We start from the raw sequence: 20,707 nt of genomic DNA, 5'->3' as shown, positions 1-20,707 counted from the left end.
TACATGTTATGAGCTCCAAGTTGCACGAGCTAGAGAAAAGCTCTGTGTTGTAAGCCTTTAAAAAATGAGTGTCTAAATTCTAATATAAAGGCACTGATTGCTATCAAGTCATTACACAGAGCTAATTTAAATCTAGCATGGGTAATAATAGCAATAGTATATGTATTCTATAGGAACTTTGGAAACATGTTTGGCCAGAGTTATGTCTGTTCTGTGTCCTGTAAGCAAAAAAAGCTTTCTTATATCTGACTTACCTACTCCTGATTTTGGTGTACCAGGAATCTTTGTATGTGTCTTCATATATAGAATCATAACCTAGATAGATATAGTTATTGTTGTTATCTTGCATTCTGTACCTTTTTGTATCATTTGCTCTGAATTTCATATGCAAAGGTTAGTCATGTGGAGTTGAGCTCAAATGGCAGGCAAGAAATTGTTGACTTGTTCTTGTAAGATAGCAAATGTAATATTTTAAAATGGCATTTGTTTCTGACACTGACCTGTACTAAGTGGTGAAGTTTCTTAAGAAACTGTAAAGGTTACATAAGGAGAAACAAATCATGTTAGAATACCAGACAGTGGAATACTAATCAGTGTTGTATCATGTCATGAAGACCTGCTCTTTTTAGTTTCTAAGAGCTTGTGCATTATAGCACAAGGGCAACATTGTTGCTGCCTCTGCAGAGGAACACTTGAACCTTGATGAAATAGCTTTCTTTATTGATTTCTCGAGAATCTTGTGTTCATATTGGGACCGGCTGTGGTGTCTTTGAGCAGAATGTACATGCCAAGGACATCAGTGCAGTGTCATTTGAATTTCCAGTACTGAGAATTTTCACTTACTAAACATTATGATGGAATGTTCTGGACCTGCAGTTGACTATTACTCTTCTTTCTAGGAAATACCTGGAAGCATAAAGGAAGCAGCTGTCCTAGACATGATCTGTAAGTTAAAAACACAAAAAAAAAGATTGAAAATACCATCTTTGTATTTTTTCTGAATAAGTTGGTAACACCCTTAATTGCGTAGCAATTGCCCCAGAGAGGTACAGATTAATTTGCTGCAGATCGCATTTTAGATGTATCTTACTGGATCTGACCTTTTCTAGAAAGAATAATAAAATCTAAAACTGAAAATCGACAAAAGGACATTTGCTTCTTCTGAGGTATAAATAGATGTAGACTGTGGTAAGCCACATATCAGTCTATACTTCTTAGTTTGAGTTTAGACTGAGTTTTGGTAGTTATAGGTAAGATTTTTCTTTAAACACTGAACCTCAGGGATACCTTTTATTAGTCACTTAACTGAATTAAAACAGATCTCCCCATCTTGTTTAATAAAAAAAATTTTGCATTTATATTTGCTATGCGTAGTAATTTTAAGAATACTGAATAAATTATATTGCATTATCTGAACTATTTTTTTAACAACCTGGTCATAAGTACTGTAAAATTATTGTTTCTTTAATTACCATTTGGTAATACACTATGTTACTGAACAATTCCCATTTTTCTTAGACACCCATGCCTATGCACATAAGAGAACATGGAAAGCATACCAGCTTCTCACAGCAGGTAAGATGTCTTTCCTTGCTGTAATCTCACAGTTCTTGGCAACTTACTGCACTGCTACCCCATACCATACATTTTAAACCCAAGTATAGTCCACTGGGTTTTTTCAGTAGATATCTTCAACATTTAACTATAGTCTAGCGTGGATTTTTCAATTGACATGTATTCTAAAAATATTAAATATATTCTATTAAATTCTCAAGCAATTATTAGAATTAGGATCTACTAATTATATAATAAACTTTATAGAGCAATACAGGGGCTCAAATTTAATACACAGATTTTTGTATAAGGCTATGCAACTTAAGCTTTTTCTGCTTATTTTATATCAGGAAAGCTAAAGACATGTCTGACCTAGCTCTTGTAAACACAAGTCTTGTTTCTTTTTTTCCTTGTTCTTGTGTAGCAGAGAAAGAAACGGAGTATTTTGACATAAGAGATTTCAAAAAGAAATTTAAAAGAAAACTTCGTTCAGCCTTGGGAAATGTAAGAATAAATTCATTCTAAATGTGTTACACAGCTCTATTGTCAATAGATTGTTTTCATAACTTTAGCAAAGTATTTTGTGGGTTGGTTTGGGGGTATTTTTCTTCTTCTGCATCAAGAATTAATTGAACTAATCATTTAGGAATGGTAGGAACTGCATGTGAAATAGACAATAGTTTCTTATCTTTATCTAAAGTTCCTGCAACTCTACAATTATGCTGGAGTGAAATAAAATGTAAAATTGTTTTAAAATATGACTGGCCTTGGGAAAGGTGGCACGTTTACGTTTTCCATCAAATCTTTGCCCTGAGTGTACATGTTGCCTAGGTGAGCTGATATTGCTTTGTCCCATTACCCAGTAACAACAATTGTAGCACAGTTATATGTTTCTTTTTAGTTCTTGTTTTGAAATAATTTTTGATGGCTATGAGAACTAGGCCCTGGTATTTAATTACATTATAATGGCTGGAAGGTCACTGTCAATAACAAGGAGCAGTTTCTAGACTACAGAAATGAGTCGAAAGCAGATACTATCACTTCACTTTTTTACTAAGCAATGCGCAGAAGCGTTTTCTTGCTTTAGCTCACCAACTTCACTTAAGTAAGGTAACAGAAATTGCCTCTGGCTAGTTGCTGTGTCACTGCTTGACACACGAAGGATTCCCACTCTCACCAGTAGAGGGCAACAAATACAATTCAGAGTAACATAAGCAGCAGTTCATACAGCTGTAGTACAATCAAGTTTTGCAATATTTTATGTTAAACGTTAAATATTTAAAATGCACAAAAACTTTGAGAAGTTATTTTGGTTCAGTAATATGAGCAGTTTATGAATTAGCTGGACTAAAAGCTTGGCTACATGTATCTCAGTCAAAGGGAGGGTTAGTTGATCTGGCATTTTAAGGATATTTTCCCACTCTTTTAACTCGCTGAGATTGAGTCAAGGTAAAAAGAAGTAACCAAGGAGTGAATCTACAAAAACAGGAATCTTATTCAAATTCCTGATTGTGCACTCTTAAGCAGTGATAAACATTACATACAGGTCTAAAAATTACAAGTTGATCAAAAGTTTGGTTTCTCAAGAATTAGACATAATGAAAATACTGCCATTAGCCCTCCATCTAAATAGACACCTTTTTCTTGTGATGTCATTTTCCCTACAGAAATCAAGGTTTTTATAATAAGCTATTTCTATTTTTGCCCTTCAGAAGAAAGTGTGTATCAACAGGAAGGAAAGTCATATTAAGAGTCTGAAATAGCTCTTTTTTGTTCTGTGTGTGGTTTTTTTTCCTCCCTGTTTTGTGAGGTAATTGTTCTTTGGTAATTTGATTAAGTACAATCCTCACCACACTAGTGTGATTTGTTTCTTATTCAAGCAATGGTGTACTAAATTATGTTTGGGTTGTGTGAATACAGGGTTAAGAGAAAATCTTTACAGACTGTACCTGACTGTACTGGTAAATCAAAGCTTTTCTTTCTGTGTTAGGTCACCATCAACTTTAGAGAGTATGAGGATAATGCAATCTGGATTAGGATTGCCTGGGGAACACCGTGTCGGGAGCCAAACCAATACAGAGCCAGCTATGTTGTATACCATTCATACACTCCTTATGTCTTTATTTCTTTCTCACAATATAGGAGCAACTTCCCTCTGCTCTGTCAGGTATGAAATAAAACTGTGTAGACCCTGACTTTACCACTGTCAAAGTAGAGCTGTTAACTGTGTTAGCTTGTAAGAGAATGCATAAAGATTTGTCATGTAATGTAATTATTTACTCGTTTACATAGTTGGGGTTTTTTTTTCCTCCCTTAGCTCATGGTAAAAACGGGGCAAAAATGAATCTTTGCAACCTTTGGAATGCTGCATCATGAATAAAGTCATTTTAATGGGATTTTTGCTGACCTTGACTTGCTCTAATTTCTTAACCAAGTGTTAGACAGCATTCAGTTAAATTGTTTCATGAAATTGAAGACTATCACATTAACAGTTTACTTTAACAGTTTACTTCAAGAATTGAATATATGAGCTCATTGGGGACTGCTATTAAGTAGTTTTAAAAGACATTTTCTGTCAATGTAGAGTGAACAGCACTGGCAGTCTTTTTTTTTTTTTTTTTTTACTTTTGGGTTTTTTTTTTCCCTTGTTTAGCAGACTTCCGTCCTAGTACCGTAATTATTTATCTCTTTGTTTTTTTCAGGTTGATAAAGTTCTAGGGGCTTACCTTGTTAATCCTGTGAATGCTTTTAAATATTAACCTAAGCTTAATAACAGTCTGTTCAACGCTTCTTCAGACATGAGAATTTTGGTAGTTACACACAGCTGCTTACCTTGCAACAAAACCACCACCAAGTCCAGAAACACTGTATTTTTTATTTTTTTTTGTATTATAGACATAGTGATAATTAAGGCTGATGTTAAAACAATTTAAATTTTTATCTGAAGGCCCTGGTTGCTGCTTCCTATTCCCATGACATCTGTGCAATGGAGCTTCAAGATCGCTGTTTAAACTCCCTTAAAGACTGTGTGTTTTACAGATATAACCCGGTGAGTCATTTTACAAATACATCCCAAGATAAATCTTACTTTTTGTTTCGGGCCTATTTCTCAACCTGAAGCAAGGGGGGGAATTCACCTTTTACAAGCTGCCATCAAGTTAAAATAACATTGAACTACTGAGATGGACAAGCCCTTTTTATTGAGGTAACATTACAGTAGGGATGTAATTACTTGGCATCCCACCTATGCTTTATTGTTGTTATTCCTGATGGTCAAACTCCATCTAAAATTTGTATGAACAACCCAGTCCTAGAATTTCTTGGCATTTAACCAGGCTTCCAAGAGCAGTAAGTTGAAGCCTATTGGAATAGGCGCTTAACCCTGCTCATCCATGTAAAATTTGCACATGGAATCATAGAGTAGTTAGGGTTGGAAAGGACCTTAAGATCATCAAGTTCCAATCCCCTGCCATGAGCAGGGACATCTCACACTAAACCGTGCCATCCAAGGCTTTGTCCAGCCTGGCCTTAAACACCACCAGGGATGGAGCATTCACAACTTCTCTGGGCAACCCATTTCAGTGCCTCACCACCCTCACAGTAAAGAACTTCTTCCTTATATCCAATCTAAACTTCCCTTGTTGTGTTTTCACCCATTACCCCTTGTCCTATCACTACAGTCCCTAATGAAGAGTCCATTCCCAGCAACCCTATAGCCCCCCCTTCAAGTACTGGAAGGCTGCTATGGGGTCTCCATGCAGCCTTCTCTTCTCCAGGCTGAACAGCCCCAACTTTCTCAGCCCGTCTTCATATGGGAGGTGCTCCAGTCCCCTGATCACCCTCGTGGCCTCCTCTGGACTTGTTCCAACAGTTCCATGCCCTTTTTATGTTGAGGACACCAGAACTGCACACAATGCTCCAGGTGAGGTCTCACGAGAGCAGAGTAGAGGGGCAGGATCACCTTCTTCGACCTGCTGGCCACGCTCCTTTTGATGCAGCCCAGGATACGGTTGCTTTCTGGGCTGTGAGCGCACACTGAAGCCGGCTCATGTTCATTTTCTCATCAACCAACACCCCCAAGTCCTTCTCTGCAGGGCTGCTCTGAATCTCTTCTCTGCCCAACCTGTAGCTGTGCCTGGGATTGCTCCGACCCAGGTGTAGGACCTTGCACTTGGCATGGTTAAACTTCATGAGGTTGGCATCAGCCCACTTCACAAGCGTGTCGAGCTCCCTCTGGATGGCATTCCTTCCCTCCAGGGTATCAACCGAACCACACAGCTCGGTGTCATTGGCAAACTTGCTGAGGGCGCACTCAATCCCACTGTCCATGTCAGTGACAGAGATGTTGAACAAGACCGGTCCCAACACTGATCCCTGAGGGACTCCACTCGTTGCTGGTCTCCAGCTGGACATTGAGCCATTGACCACAACTCTTTGCGTGCAGCCATCCAGCCAGTTCTTTATCCACCGAGTGGTCCATCCATCAAATTGATGTCTCTCCAATTTAGAGACAAGGATGTCATACGGGGCATTCTCAAAGGCTTTGCACAAGTCCAGGTAGATGACATCAACTGCTCTACCCCTGTCCATCAGTTCTGTAGCCCCATCATAGAAGGCCACCAAATTGGTCAGGCAGGATTTCCCCTTAGTGAAGCCATGCTGGCTGTCACCAAGCACCTTGTTGATTTTCATGTGCCTTAGCATGCCTTCCAGGAGAATCTGCTCCAAGATTTTGCCAGGCACAGAGGTGAGACTGGTCTGTAGTTCCCTGGGTCATCCATTTTTCCCCTTCTGGAAAATGGGCGTTATATTTCCCTTTTTCCAGTCATTGGGAACTTCACCTGACTGCCAGGATTTTTCATATACGATGGACAGCGGCTTAGCAACTTCATTTGTCAGCTCCTTCAGGACCCATGGATGGATTTCATCAGGTCCCATGGACTTGTGCACATTCAGATTCTTAAGATGGTCTCAAACCAGATCCTCTCCTCCAGTCTTCGTGTCTGCCTTCCAAGACTTGGGTGGTGTGGAAAATGTTCACAAGTATCACAGGACGGGTGTTCTTGTCTCAGACTAAAGCTGGGCTTTCTGACTTGTAATTACTGTCAAGAATTGGAAAGATGCTCACTTTCAGAATGAAGCAAAACATGGAAATCTTTTCAGCTACAGCCTCTAAAAGCGGAAATGAACTAAACCTTTTTTTTTTCCTTTTTCCATTTAGAACATCCAGACTTTTTATTCTGAACCTCTAAAGGAACACAGTGTAGAACCAGAGAGTGGTATGTATATTTAAAATTAAACAGTAGTTTCAATGCTATTTCTGCTGGCTTATGCAATGAGATTCATTAGTTTGGGTTTTTCTTTTGGCTAGGAATGAAAACATAAATGATGGAGACAGAATTTATCACTGTCATTTTTTGCTAAGCTAGTTAAAATTATTTTCAGATTTTCTCTAATCTGGTGAGAAAAGCAGCATTGTATCAGCTGACAAAGTTGTCTTTCTGTTTTTTCCCTTCCATACTCTTTTCCCCTGCAGATTTAAGGTTAGTTCAAGAAAACAGAAAAACTAAAGAAAAAATACAGAGAATGAATCAGCAGATTTTTGGTAATGATCCCCTACTGAAACTTGAATATGTACAATATAAGGTAAAAAACTTTGGGTTTTTTTTATCATTTAATTGTAATAATATGTAAAATATTTCTGGCTTATACTCCCTGGTTAAATTTTGTATTAACAGCTTCAGACGATGTTTAGAAGTTATCCTAAACAGAATGTTTTGCATCAAAAAGAACCGTTCAGATGTCTGGTGAAGTTTTCTAGTCCACATCTCTTAGAATCATTGAAATCCCTGGCGGGAACGAGTAAGTGTTCTAATTCTATAAAATGGAGGAAAAATCCACAGTTAAATATTCGTCATCTTACATTCCGCTTCTGTATTGCGTACAGGAGAACCTTTGCAGTTTGTTCAGAAATACATAGAAATCTAGTAGAATAAAAATATTACCAGTCTGAAAACTTTCTAAACACATACCAGTTTGTTCTTAGAATTACTAGTTTGTACATACATATTCAAGCTGTGGTTTAGTTTTAGAACAGTTATGAAAGGTAAATATTCTTTGGGTTAAGCTCTAATTATCTGCCTTTCTCTCCAGGTATGGTTGATGCACCGCTTTCACCACTGCTTACCTCTCTATTACGCAAACCTAGGAGCTATTATAGAATTAAAGAGAAAACTGATTAATTTCCAGAAGGCTTTCTAAGTCCCTAACTTAAGACCAATTCACAGAGGAATATACAATTCATTTATTACTGGTATTAATCTAAACCACTGTAAATGTTAAAGAACATTTTTTAAAATAACTTGTATTTTTTCCAAACTATTGCTTCTCTGAATCAGTTTTCCACATTTGTCTTTCAGCAGAAGGGTTAGCCCTTTCCTTAAATAACCAGGAAAAAAAAAAAATAGCTGTGAAATTTAAACAGATTGCAGGCTCTTGGCATATAGGTGGCAGTAAGAGGTTTCCGTTCATCTTGAGTTGATGTTAATGCAGAGGTTTTGCTCACTGAGGGCAACAGCCTGTAACAAGTACTGGAAATAAGATATTCATACAAATAGGTATATTTTTTTATCAAATTTCCTCCTAGAGGAATACAATGAAATAAGCAGTAATTTTATTTTTGTGGAAGTCCACTGTTTAGTATATTCCCATTAAGTTTTGATCTTTCTGCAATCCTTGCACATTACCAGCTTGTGGTGCTTGGAGACATGAAGACTGCAAACTTGAGACGGAAACATTTACCACTGCAAACAGCAGCATTGCACTGGAATTCAATAGGGTTGGTATATTTCAACTAGTAATTAGATAGCTATTTCCATGTAATTTGCTGCATCATTTGTAATTTGATGTGAATGTGATCTGAAGAGGCAGGTTTTCAGTAAGTGTTACTTTTAATTCTGTTACCTGGAAAGTTCATGCATCTACTTTGTGTGTAGGGAATTTCTGGTACACTTCAGATACCTCAATGTGCAGAGAGTCTTTTATAACTTCACAGCACAGCTTAAATATTTTCAGAGGCTGTATGGAATGTCTTTCTTCTGAAACTGTAAATAAATGTGTAAATTAAGTCTTCTCAATAGAAGCTTGTTTTGCCTGACTCAGAAACATGACTTAACATATACTGATTTTTGGCCTGTTCTCATTTTCATCAGCATTTCTGTCTATCTTGCCCATAGAAAGAAGTTAGTTGAGGACTATGGGCTAGTGCTGTATTTCTCAGACTTCCCTCTCTGGACTTAAATGTTAGTTTGTGAAAAAACATAATGGTATGATTAATCATAGACTCATACAGTAGTTAGGGTTGGAAAGGACCTTAAGATCACCTGGTTCCAACCCCCCTGCCACAGGCAGGGAAACCTCACAACAGACCCTGTCACCCAAGACTTCATCCAACCTGGATGAAACAATGGCAGGTTTTCTAATACATAGACCATACAGGACACATAGTTGTCTCTTGCCAACTTACACCCTTAGAGAGCCTTTCAGGACCCAGACCATTAACATTCCCCTATGCACCTGCCTCTGTGCAACTGCTTCCAAATGCTTACTCCTAAACGACTTACTTCAGGCATTTAATTAACTACCGCAAAGTTCCAAAATACCCCTTAGAACAGTGTGGGTTACCTAGCCTATGGCCTGTATCTGACTCGTGCTTCTGGGAAAGGCAGCCTCCATCTCCCCTATAACAACTGCAAAGTAGGTGTCTCTGATGTACCTTTGTCCCTCTAACTTCCTGTAATGAAGGTTACAGAACAGCGCAAGTGAACGTGAGGCAGGCCTACTTACCCCCACCACGGGAGGGTGACGGGGCTGAGGCTGGCACAAGCGCTCTCCCTGTGGAAGAAGCCCCAGCTCCACGTATTCTCGCATCCCCGCCATTACTCTCTCCTTTTCGTTTGCTTCCGTTGTACAGCCACCTACCCAGCGCTCGCTGCACGGCCGCCCTAATGGCTCCTCCTCCTCCCCTCAGCACCCATCACAGTAACAGCTCCTCGTCCCTCCACCGCCCCGCCGCAATAACGGCTCCTCCTCGTCCTCCCCTCAGCACCCATCGCAGTAATGGCTCCTCCTCGTCCTCCCCTCAGCACCCATCGCAGTAATGGCTCCTCCTCGTCCTCCCCTCAGCACCCATCACAGTAACGGCTCCTCCTCCCTCAGCACCCATCACAGTAACGGCTCCTCCTCCCCTCAGCACCCATCAATCACAGTAACGGCTCCTCCTCCTCCTCCCTCAGCACCCACCACAGTAACGGCCCCTCGTCCCTCCAGCGCCCCGCCGCAGTAATGGCTCCTCCTCCTCCTCCTCGTCCTCCCCTCCGCCGCCCGGTGACGCAGAAGGCGGGCCCGCCGCAAGCTCCTGCTGAACATTCGCTCACCGCAGCGGGTATTGGCGGCCGCGCCCGGAAGCGGGGAGCGAGCAGCTGACAGCAAAATGGCGGCGGCGGCGGCGGCGGCCGGGCGGCGTGGCGGGGCGCTGGGGCGGCCACCGGCGCCTGTGTCCGTGTCCTTGCCGGTGGGGGACCTGCCGCCCGCCGGCGAGCTGGTGCGGCCCTCGGTGACAGAGCTGTCCCAAGTGAGGACCAACATCCTGTGCACCGTGCCCGGCTGCGGCAAGGTCCTGCCCAACAGCCCGGCTCTCAACATGCACCTCAGCAAGGCCCACCCGGTCCAGGTACCGTCACCGCCCTGAGTCGGGCCCGCCAGGCGCTTCCGTCTTGCTGAGCCCCGAGGGGGTCTCACCTCCTCTCGGTCTGGGTCCGTGGGCTCTTTAATGGTGCGGCGGCTTCTACCGCTCTGGGCCGTATTCCGGGGACCACTGCGGACCCCGCTGGGTTCCGTAACCGCCGTGCCGCGGATGAAGGGATTCGCTTCTCCGGTCTGTACGGAAGTTCTGTGGGGTTGGTCTTGTGGAGCGTAGTGGGGTGGGTGGGGTGGTCCAGAGAGGATGAGGGAGTGTTTCTCGTCTGCTTCAATGCCTCCACGTGAAAAGTATGCGCGTGTACGTGTGAAATACACGAGTGTGTGTGCGCAGCCTGGGCCATCGTAGTGAGAATACCGGCGAAACTACCTATAGGGAAAAAAGGCCAGTTTTGTACTGGCGTTAAACCTAACGAAGGCAGTGAAAAGTTCCTTCGGGATCAGTTGCTGGTATTTCACTTGCCTATCGCTTCTCGTTCTGCAGTAAGTTACAGCCCCACTCGAGAGGTGCTGTGCAAACACACTGTTTCCTACCCTTGGCAGTTGGCAAGGCACCAACATCCAAACGCCGAGTGCTGTTATGCTGGGGGCGGGGGGAGTTGTTTGTGTTTTAAAACGTCTGTGAGCCAAAACCAAAAACCGCTAGCTGGATACCGTTTTGGAAACAAGCTCTCATTGCCATAGTACTCCTGAGAAAACAGCACGCACTGGGGGGAGGAGGGCCGCAGTTCTGCAAGCATGTCAGTGCTGTGTGGGCCTTTCAGAAGCATATCCTGTACTGTTCTCAAAACCGTAACACTGACTGTGTGAAGACAAACCTGATTCCTGTAAAACTTGAAGCACAGCATTCACAGCTGCGTTCTGAAAATGCAGCCCCGGTGGGCAGACAGTAAAGATACTTGTTTTGTGAAATGACTAATTCCAGGATCTGATCTGTGTTACAGATGGTCACGGGTGACAAGCACAAGGAAGTACTCTCAAGTATACTTGATATCTCCTGTTTCTGTTTTATTTCATTTCCTAATACGCGCTAACAGCTTTAGTGCGTGTGCTGTATTATCTCTCATGTGTGTGGGAGTGGAGGTACAGCAGGAGTTGAAAACGCTCATTCAGGTTCAGCAGACAGTCATCTTGGATCATGCTCTGAATGCATGCAGCAGCCAGTGACGAGCAGAGTTGTGGGTTACAGCTCATGGGTGAGGAAGCGCGGCTTGCTCACCAGTCTCCTACGTAGCTACTAACTGTCGGTGCTTTGTTGAATTGTAACATGTCATACACCTCATTACCAGACCTTATGACAGCTGGGATGAATACTGGAACATGGATGGATGCAGGTTTTCAGGAACATCGTGCTTATTCCAAGGATGTTGTAATTGAGAGTAAGATGTTGAGACTTAAGGGAGGCTAGGTTTTCTGTGATGTGCATTATGCATGGCTTGAGAAAGGCTAAAGATATGAAGTTAAACAGATACAAACCTAGGTGTGTGTTACTCTGTTTCTGCAGAAGGAGATGAACTTGCACTAATATTTTAGTTTTAGTATTTCATTTAAGAGATAACTGTCTCTCAGGAGAAAAAAAGTTTAGTAGTTTGCATTTGTTAGTGAAAAATGAGGAATTAGTGATGAAGCAGCTTTGCAAATGAGATGGTAAGAAGCCTTTGGGGAAGGGGAGAACTTAGGAGTGCTGAAGAGAAGGGAGGTTGACTTGGTTAATTTTCATTATAAAAGTAGCACCAGTAGGATCTTTCGATGCCAAAACCAGAGGTATTATTGCAGAGGAAGGACATTTACATAGGAAAGCAAAACTACCATGTAAAAACTGAGTCAAGTCAGTACAAGGTTATAGTCTTGTGGAGTGATGCCAAAAATTTGATCAGTCCTGGTTTCAGTCCTGGTTTGTAACAGAAAACTGAGATGGCAAATGCTTGCAAAAGCTGTTTGGTCATACAGTGTGCAGTTAGGATAATGCTGCTGTGAGAGGGGCAAACCTAAAATATGTCAGGAGGATATTCTTGGTCACTGGTTTAGGGTAGGAACCCCATTCAAATGAGCTAAAATGAACCCAGAAGAAGTGTAGAAAAGGGCTGCTGAGGATGATGAACAGCAATCGTGTCTGACAAAGAGAAAAGAGAAGAATTTGGCTTGTTTGGTCTAACAGAAGAAGGCATGACAAAGTGCTAATAATAGCAATGTCTGTCTTCTAGCTGTCTCCTTAGCTTAACTAGGCCACAGGGCTTGTAGCTACAATGTGGAAAACAGCAAGTAACAATCCTTGCTGCTGTTGGTCAAGGTGAATGTGGTAACGTCTTGCCTTTCTGCAATAGAAAGGTTTACTCTAAAGAATTAATTTAAAACGGTAAGTTAGACTAGACTGTAGCCAGTTTTTAAACCAAATTCTTTTTCAGCAGAAGATCATGCATTTCTTTACGAAATAGCATGAAAAGAAGTGTATTTTTCTTATTATAAAAGCTATTGCGATAATGTGGTACTTGCATTTGGGTAAACCATGCCCAGGGTAAGCTCCCCTTTCCAGTTCAGCACTGACTACAGCCTCCCTGCTATCACAGGAATACACAGAATCGTCCCCTTCATATTTTCCATGTTGTTGCCATAAGCCCTGTCTGCACATCAGTATTCCTTACAAATGCAGGGGTCTGGTTGTGAGAAGTTATTGAACAAATACCTACCAGTAATAGCGGTGGGTGGATATTGTAGAAATGTGGGAAGTGAAATCAGCTGCACAAGGACAGGACTTGTGAGAAGGTCTGACATTTGAGCAGCCAGATGGGGTTTTGAGAAGGTGTAAGATTAACCATTTGAGCAGCCAGATGGGGTTTTGAGAAGGTGTAAGATTAACCATTTAGAGCCAGAAGGGCTTTGAAGGTGGTCAAAACAGGATTATTGTCTGGATAGAGCTACTGATATGCGTAGAGTATCTCTCAGCTTGCATCAGCAAATTTATGGTGGTCTGTGCCTCAAAACTCTGTGTTCAGCTGTTGAAAGAACCTCTTGCTCATCTCATGTTTATGTTGCTTTTAAACACTTGGTGTTATTCTATACCAGTGCATAAGTAGTTTTAAATACCCTGACTGTGGTTTACCTGTTAAGTGCCTGAACATCCTGCCATGACATTTGTTGGGTTGTGACATTGAAGATAACACACTTGGAATAACTTCTCATTTAAGAATAAATAACTCCAATTGCCACTTACTAAACATATTTATTTCATCTGCAGTGTGAGAGACCAAGCGTAGTATTGACTTGAAAGCAGATCTTTTCTCCTGAAGGCTTTGAGACTGGCATCCAAGTGTTTCTGGGTAAACTTAGGGTTAAAAAGTGTAATTGGGGTAGTGGGGCTGGAACAACTGGATTCTTTTGAGTCATGTTCCTGGTTTGGGCCGTGGCTCTAGGAAGTGCAAAAGCAATCACAGTGATTATTCAGCAGAGATGAAGCAGGCCTGTTTACGAATAGTTTGTCCATGGCAAGAACTGCTGTACATGAAGGTGCTTAGAAGGTTAAAACTTTACATAAAAACTCCCTTTTGAAAGATTTATTCCAGGTTTTCTTGATGAAATGGCAGCAGATCACTTTGGTTGAGAGGCTTTGCTTCTTTGGGTATGGGATGTCATTAACAAAAATGAGCTTGCTGTGGTGTCAGCAAGTAGCAGTGTTGAGCTTGTGGAAATGTAACCAAAATGTTGCTTTAAGGAATTACCTTTTACGCAGATTATTTTAGATTGAGAGATGGTTTGAAGAAAACCAAAGTCATTGAAGTGTCCCACTCATCTGCTTCATAGTGTTCCTGAAGTGCAAATGAAAGCACTTCACAACGAAGGCAGGAGTAGCTCAGCACACAGAATTGTTGGGTTGTGACTAGCAGCAGCTAGGGAAGAAACAGGGAAACCCTCTGTATTCTGGCAGCTGTGGCACATACTTTCTTTGCTTCACATGGGATGACTATTGTGCTTTGTGGATTCTTTGTCTGGTGCAACCTGTGTAAACATGAAGCAGCTGGAGATCTGCCTGAAGATGATAGAGAGTGACTGGTGTAAAATCAACATTCTGCTGCTACTGTCACTGGAAAGTCGGGAGCAGAGCTGAGAAAAGGCATGCTCCAGAAATTTTCTGAATAACCACCTTGGGGATGCCGTTGTGGATGACTGTAACTGGCTCTGGGGGTTTGGTTGGCACTCTACTCCGTCCCAGGATGCAGAGACTCACAAATACTCTGAGCATCAGGTTTTCAGTAGTTCACTTTTTTTTTTCTTTTCTTTTTTTTTTTTTTTTTGCTTAGACATTAATGCATGATGTTTCCATTGAGACCCTTTCAGGTAGGATATGATTACAGGGGTATGGCTTCTCTGGTTTCTGTGGCTGTGTCAGTAGTAGCAGGTTCTATGTGGTTGAACAATCCAGAAAATCTCCCTAATTTTCAGTGTGCATTTTTGAGGTCCTCTTTGAGCAAGTTATGCTGCTTTCTTCTACCGTGTACGTGTGATGGTCAGTGAGGCAGATCACACAGCAAGCCTGGATATAGGAGCCACTAAACATTTGGAGGTTCAGAGTTAACAGTGACTTCAGCGAGATTTTATTTATGCTTGGAATTAAGTGGCAGAGTGTACTTGGCATTTTTCATTTTATTACCAGTAAACTCTAAATAGTGCCAACAGAATTCTAATGTCAGGGGAGAGTTGGGTTACACTGTGTGTGACTAATTTTAATGGAGCTTCAAGTAGACTGTGCTGCTAACAAGTTAAAACCACATTGAATCGGCAGTGTAGTATCCATAGGGAAAGCTTTTTGGCTCAGATAACACAAAAGGCAGTTATAATTGGTGTGGGGCAGCAAGCATCTTGGTAGAAGTAAATAGTACAGTACCACTACTCTGTAGAAGTTGCGATTTCACTTCACAATTTGATGGTACATTTGCAAAGTAGCATTAACCTTGGTGAAAACTCCATTTGAGCTTTCAAATTGCTTAGGAAAGTGCCTTTAGCTCATTGATGAGGGGTATAAATGCAGTGAGTAAAAGTTGATGTGTATTCTGAATGTCGTGACTTTCATACACAAATTTGTAAAATTGTCAACTTCTCTACTGCTTCTTTTTCAGGATGGAAAACTTAATGCGCCAATAAGGAAGAGTTTGAAAACACCTCAGAAATTCTACTGCTGTCCTATTGAAGGCTGCCCTAGAGGACCAAACAGACCATTTTCCCAATTTTCTCTGGTCAAACAGGTATTCCTGTTTCCTAAACTATTATTTTAATACTGATTTAGTCCTGACTGTGTCTCCTACAGAGTGTACACTTGTGCCTTCAGATGTGAGCAAAGCCTCTGAGCTTTATGTCCTCAAGTTGGAGAATTGTGTTTAGAAACTCAGTGTGGGCATATGGTTAAGGAATTTGCATGTTGATATTAGAGGGCTTGAACCTTTTGATGAGGCAGAATGCCAGTATGTTCTGCTAAACTAGAAGACAGTACCTCTTAGCCAGTTAAAAATACAGAGAAAGGTAAATGGCAGGGAGAGGGAGAATCACAGTAGCAACCAATAATGGTTTAAAATTACCATTTTAAGTAGTTAAACTGCTCTTTTTAAATGGTCAAGAGATAGGAGTTTTTCTCTGTTTTAGTGTCAAAATGCAATTGTTTACTAGTTACCTGCTTAAGAAAATATGTAAGACTTGTTTCTCAGTGAATGAGTGAAAAAAGCTCTTCTGTTGGTTACCCTGGATAACCTGGGGAGACTGTAGGAGGTGGAGCGGCTGGAACTTGGTTCTGTGAGTGAAAAGGAAATTCTGGTGTTTGCTCTGAAGTTGACCTGTTTGACTTGAGAGTATTTGCTCAGTTGTAAGATCTTCAGGAACGTGCAAGTGTTGCAACATATACTTAACTACGTTCTTTAATGATTATATAGATGAACCTTGTTAATGTCCATAGGAAACCTCCAATAACATTAGGACATATATCTTTTATCTGTGTTTTAAGATGTACATAGCACAAGCAGACTTGCATGCTTTAAATCCTTTCTGTTGATTTATTAAAGCTTGTAACTTATTCCTAATGAGACTTTTTAAAAACAAATTAATTCTACAATTTGATGCTATTTAACAATTAAAAAAATGCAAATATTGTCTCCCCTAAACGTGATTTTCCTTTTTCTTAGCTTAGCTGGAAGCTAATGTTTGCTTCTTATTGTGTATTCTAGCACTTTATGAAAATGCATGCTGAAAAGAAGCACAAATGTGATAAATGTAGTAACTCCTATGGTACAGAGTGGTATTTGAAACGACATATAGAGGTCTGTGGCAAGACTTTCCAGTGTACTTGTGGGTGCCCTTATGCCAGCAGAACAGCATTACTGTCGCATATTTACAGAACTGGCCATGAAATTCCTGCAGAACACAGGTAAAAGTGAAGAAGTTAAGTAATGATACTCATGTTCATCACCAAGTTCTCTGACTGGCTTTTTATCTCTTTCTGTTGATTACATTGTAACTAGGCTCACATTGTTTTAGCTGTACAGCAGTTTGCAGTTTCTTTGTTCTGTTGCTTTTGGTAGTTTCTGTTTTGTTGAAAGCAAGGACAATTGTCTAATCAATGAGATGAGGTGACACCACATATAGTCCAAAAAGTACTGATGACACTGCACTGCATGGTGTAAATGCTGGTAGTTGTTGTTCTATCTGCTTTTACAATTCTGTAAAAGTAGATTATATGGAAATGTTTATGGCTGGTAACTGGTGTGGAATGCAGTTTAGCTTTTCTTGTATAGTCTAGTCTGTTTTGCAAGTTTTGGTGGGGGAGGTTTCTTTTCTTTTTAATGGCTGTATATGCGTGTGTAGACTTAAATTTGTCTTAATATGTACATATGTTTTATAAAGGGTGGAATGTTTCCTGAGGCCTAACCTGACTGATTTGGAGATACAACTGCTGCAAAATCAAGTTTTATGTGAAGGAATGCTAACTGTACCTTTAGTTTCCATGGGAGACCTTTGCCTATACGCTCACTTTAGAAGCTCTGTTTCTTCAATGCTCAGTCTGAGTTAGCATCAAAGTTAGAAATTAAACTTGTCTTTAATTGTATTAGTTAATGTACAAGGGGGAAGAAACTGTCTAAACTTCCACTTCCATTTAGAAGTAGGTCTCCATAGAAGGGGTAGCCTTTTTTCTTTTTGAAATGGGAGAGTGAGGAATGAAACCTTACACAGCTGAAGTTCACGGAGTCTTTTTATGTTTAATCAGGGTTAGATGCTTTCTGTATACTCAACTGCATCGGCAACTTCAGTTTATGTTTTCAATGCAGTGACTCAAAAGAATGGCAAGCAGATTTTTTGTGCTTGAAAGGAATATAAATTATTGATCTCGTGTTCACAGGGATCCTCCTAGTAAGAAAAGGAAAATGGAAACCTCTGTACATAATCAGCAGTTGGCAGAGAAAGCAAACGAAGCGTTCATCAACACACACAATAAGAATCCTGGCACTCAGGAATTGGAGTCCTCTGAAGTGAAACTAGCAGCCTCTCTTGAAGGCTCCTGCAGTTCAAACCTCGCGAACCAAACGCAGCCAAAATGTACACCGAAGATGCTCTTACCAAAGCCTAAGGTGGCTTTGGTTAAACTTCCAGTGATGCAGCTTGCTCACTTGCCTATATATGTATCTGCAGCAGACTCTTCTGTCAAACCTGCTGTAGTGGCTGTTGATAATCAAGGTTCACTTTTAAGTACTGTTCATTTATTGCCTCAGTCAATAGGAATTCTGATTCCTGCACTGGAGGCAGAAACACTTGTGTTTAAAGACAGTATGCCTGTTTCAAAAGTGACAAATTCTGGTGATCGTGAATCCATAAGTACCAGTTTACAAGTTGAGTTGGATAAGGTTACATTGAGTAACACAGGGCAAGAGATGGGGAATGTTTGTCACAGGAATAAAATTTCTTCAATTAATATACAGACTGACTTAACTTATACTTCACAGAACTTTGTACCAGCTGCAACCTGGACTCCCAATTCTTCTGTATCCTCTTGCTCTCAGACAGATCTGTCATTCAGTTCACAGGTTTCCCTGCCCATCAGTGTACAAACACAGACGCTGCTGCCTGCTTCCAAACTGACTTCATCCATAGCTGCCCAGACTGATGCTTTTAGTCAGGTTTGTTTTCCAACATGTGGCATTTCTAGAGAGACTCAAACCAGTAGGACACAGGACTCTATTGATGGAAGGGTACAGATGGACCAGGCTGTGATGTGCAGTGACATTTTTGACAATGTTGATTCATCATATGTTTCTACTCACATTGAACTTCCAGAAAACAACTTAATGACTGCAAATATAGATCAAACCTTGCTGCAAAGAAGTAATTGCAAGAGCCTGAATCAAGATACGGTGAAGTCTGAATCCCTTATCAACTTCACTACACAGCCTAATATACTTCCACCTCAAAATACAATGGATAATCAAACCCAGACAATGGACTTGCTAAGTGATCTGGAAAACATCTTTTCAGGAAATATGCCTGGCCAGACACTGGATAATCGTAGCCTTTTGTCTGAGACGAGTTCTAATGCTGACACGCATCTGCCATCTGGTCCATCACAGAGCACAGGAATAGACTTTGACATTGAAGAGTTCTTTTCAGCATCCAATATTCAAACTCAGACTGAAGAGAGTGATCTTGGTACTCTGAACCCTGAGCCAGTTTTGGAGTCACTGGACATAGAAACTCAGACTGATTTTTTATTTTCAGATAGTGCAACTCAATCATACAGCTGCCGAGGAAATTCTAACTTCTTAGGTTTGGAGATGTTTGATACACAGACACAGACAGACTTGAATTTCTTCTTGGACAGTAATACCCATCTGCCTTTAGGGAGTATTCTGAAGCAGTCTAGTTTCTCCATGAGTACTGACTCATCTGATACAGAAACACAGACAGAAGTATACCAGGCTATTAAAAATACACCTACACAGAATATTGAAAGCAAAGTCCGGCTCAGTAGCACTGAAACACAGACTATGGATAGCTGCTTTGAGAATCTAGGGAGTTTATTCCTTACCAGTAATGAGACACAGACAGCAATGGATGACTTTCTTCTGGCTGACTTGGCCTGGAACACGATGGAGTCTCAGTTCAGTTCAGTAGAAACACAGACCTGTGAAGAGCTGTGCTCCTTGTTTCAGAGCTCTGACAAGCCCAGCCATTGAGTGCTACTTAATATAACCATTTCCTGTGGTTTGAAATTAAGTTATTGGGGTGGGAGAAGTGGCTTGACCAAGTTATTCACTTTGCATTATTGAATGTAGTTATCGTGAGCAGTTGACCTAAGACTTCTCGTGCTGAAGGTACTCTATCAAATATGTATAACTTGACATAAACTGTGTGTGTGAATGGAGGGGAAGGGGAAGCTGTAACATATTAATGTACATTTGAACCTTAGAAAAGAATTCATGGTGCCTATGTTTTTTCCTGAAACTCCTTTACGGAGGTGATACTGCTTTCATTTAAACAGAACAACTTTTGAAGTTGCTCTGTATATGTATATGTATGTGTCTCTCTCTACTCCTGGCTTACATATAAGGTTCCAATATGCTGGACCAAAAACCTGAGCTGTCTAGTTCAGATGCTTCCCTGAACTTATGGGGGAGGATTCTATTAGTGTAAGCTACTTCTATTTACTCTTTTTAGTAGCTTGTATTTTAAATCTGGCATGAACATAATAAGCCGTATTGTCGTCTTTTACTTTATGCCTTCACAGCTTGTTCTCCTGCATAAGCTGGTATTTTCCAAACAACAGACACATAGAAACTCCTGGATTGTTGAATATATTTATTACGAAACATGTAGAAAGCAGTAATTTTTTTTATATTTTTCCCTAAGTGGCACAGATGTCCTTTGAAGTATAGGAAAAGAACTTTGAATTCGCAACTGTAGGAGAAGGTAATGTGTTGTCCTTTTAGGTAGTGTAATAACTAACATTTCTAGAGTCTTCAGGAGGGATTTACTTAAATTATTTCTGTCTCTAAGATGCAAATGTTACAATGTGTGTGCCTCAAAGACTGGGATAATTTGGTTTTGTTTAAATTCTCCTAGCTTTATTAAGATACAAGTTGAGAAGTGTTACAGCGGTTTATACCTCTATTACCTTAACAGAATCTTCACAAATGGGAAATTAAATTCTCTAAATTACTTATCTAGATTCCCGGTTTTGGACTTCCCACTTGTAAAACCAACTGGAATCCTTACAGCAGAGCTGGGAGATCACCTCACAGAAGCCCTTTCAGAACAGCTGTATCTTGCTTTTACACATCTATCTGCAGCCCTCAGTTCCTGCAGCTTATAGAGAATTTTTCTGAGTATAGTCAAATTCAAACAAACTGATATTTATTTTCTTTCTTTT

At 40.8% G+C, this 20,707-nt stretch overlaps 2 protein-coding genes across 3 annotated transcripts; both read left to right on the top strand.

Moving 5' to 3' along the window:
* Positions 1–1,680: 1,680 nt before the first annotated feature.
* On the top strand, positions 1,681–7,888 carry CENPN (centromere protein N). Of its 2 annotated transcripts, XM_061475064.1 has the most exons (7): positions 1,699–2,058; positions 3,545–3,721; positions 4,502–4,603; positions 6,776–6,833; positions 7,091–7,200; positions 7,293–7,416; positions 7,708–7,888. In XM_061475064.1, exons 1-7 carry the CDS (start codon positions 1,918–1,920, stop codon positions 7,794–7,796), a joined length of 801 nt encoding a protein of 266 aa, XP_061331048.1. In that variant the 5' UTR covers positions 1,699–1,917; the 3' UTR covers positions 7,797–7,888. The 2 variants fall into 2 exon arrangements, with proteins under 2 accessions (XP_061331047.1, XP_061331048.1); XM_061475063.1 differs by lacking the exon at positions 7,708–7,888 and having other exon boundaries at positions 1,681–2,058; positions 7,293–7,701.
* Positions 7,889–10,040: 2,152 nt separating this feature from the next.
* Positions 10,041–20,687, top strand: ATMIN (ATM interactor). Its single transcript, XM_061475035.1, has 4 exons — positions 10,041–10,285; positions 15,423–15,548; positions 16,518–16,717; positions 17,687–20,687. Exons 1-4 carry the CDS (start codon positions 10,046–10,048, stop codon positions 19,512–19,514), a joined length of 2,394 nt encoding a protein of 797 aa, XP_061331019.1. The 5' UTR covers positions 10,041–10,045; the 3' UTR covers positions 19,515–20,687.
* The last annotated feature ends 20 nt before the right edge of the window (positions 20,688–20,707 follow it).

Source organism: Pezoporus flaviventris, unplaced genomic scaffold, assembly GCF_033815535.1.
Source record: "Pezoporus flaviventris isolate CSIRO_AGI_PZ_B2104156 unplaced genomic scaffold, CSIRO_AGI_Pfla_v1 ptg000082l, whole genome shotgun sequence".
Lineage (NCBI taxonomy): Eukaryota > Metazoa > Chordata > Aves > Psittaciformes > Psittacidae > Pezoporus > Pezoporus flaviventris.
The sequence above is the reverse complement of the archived record's forward strand: the minus strand, read 5'-3'. Positions and strand labels throughout refer to the sequence as shown.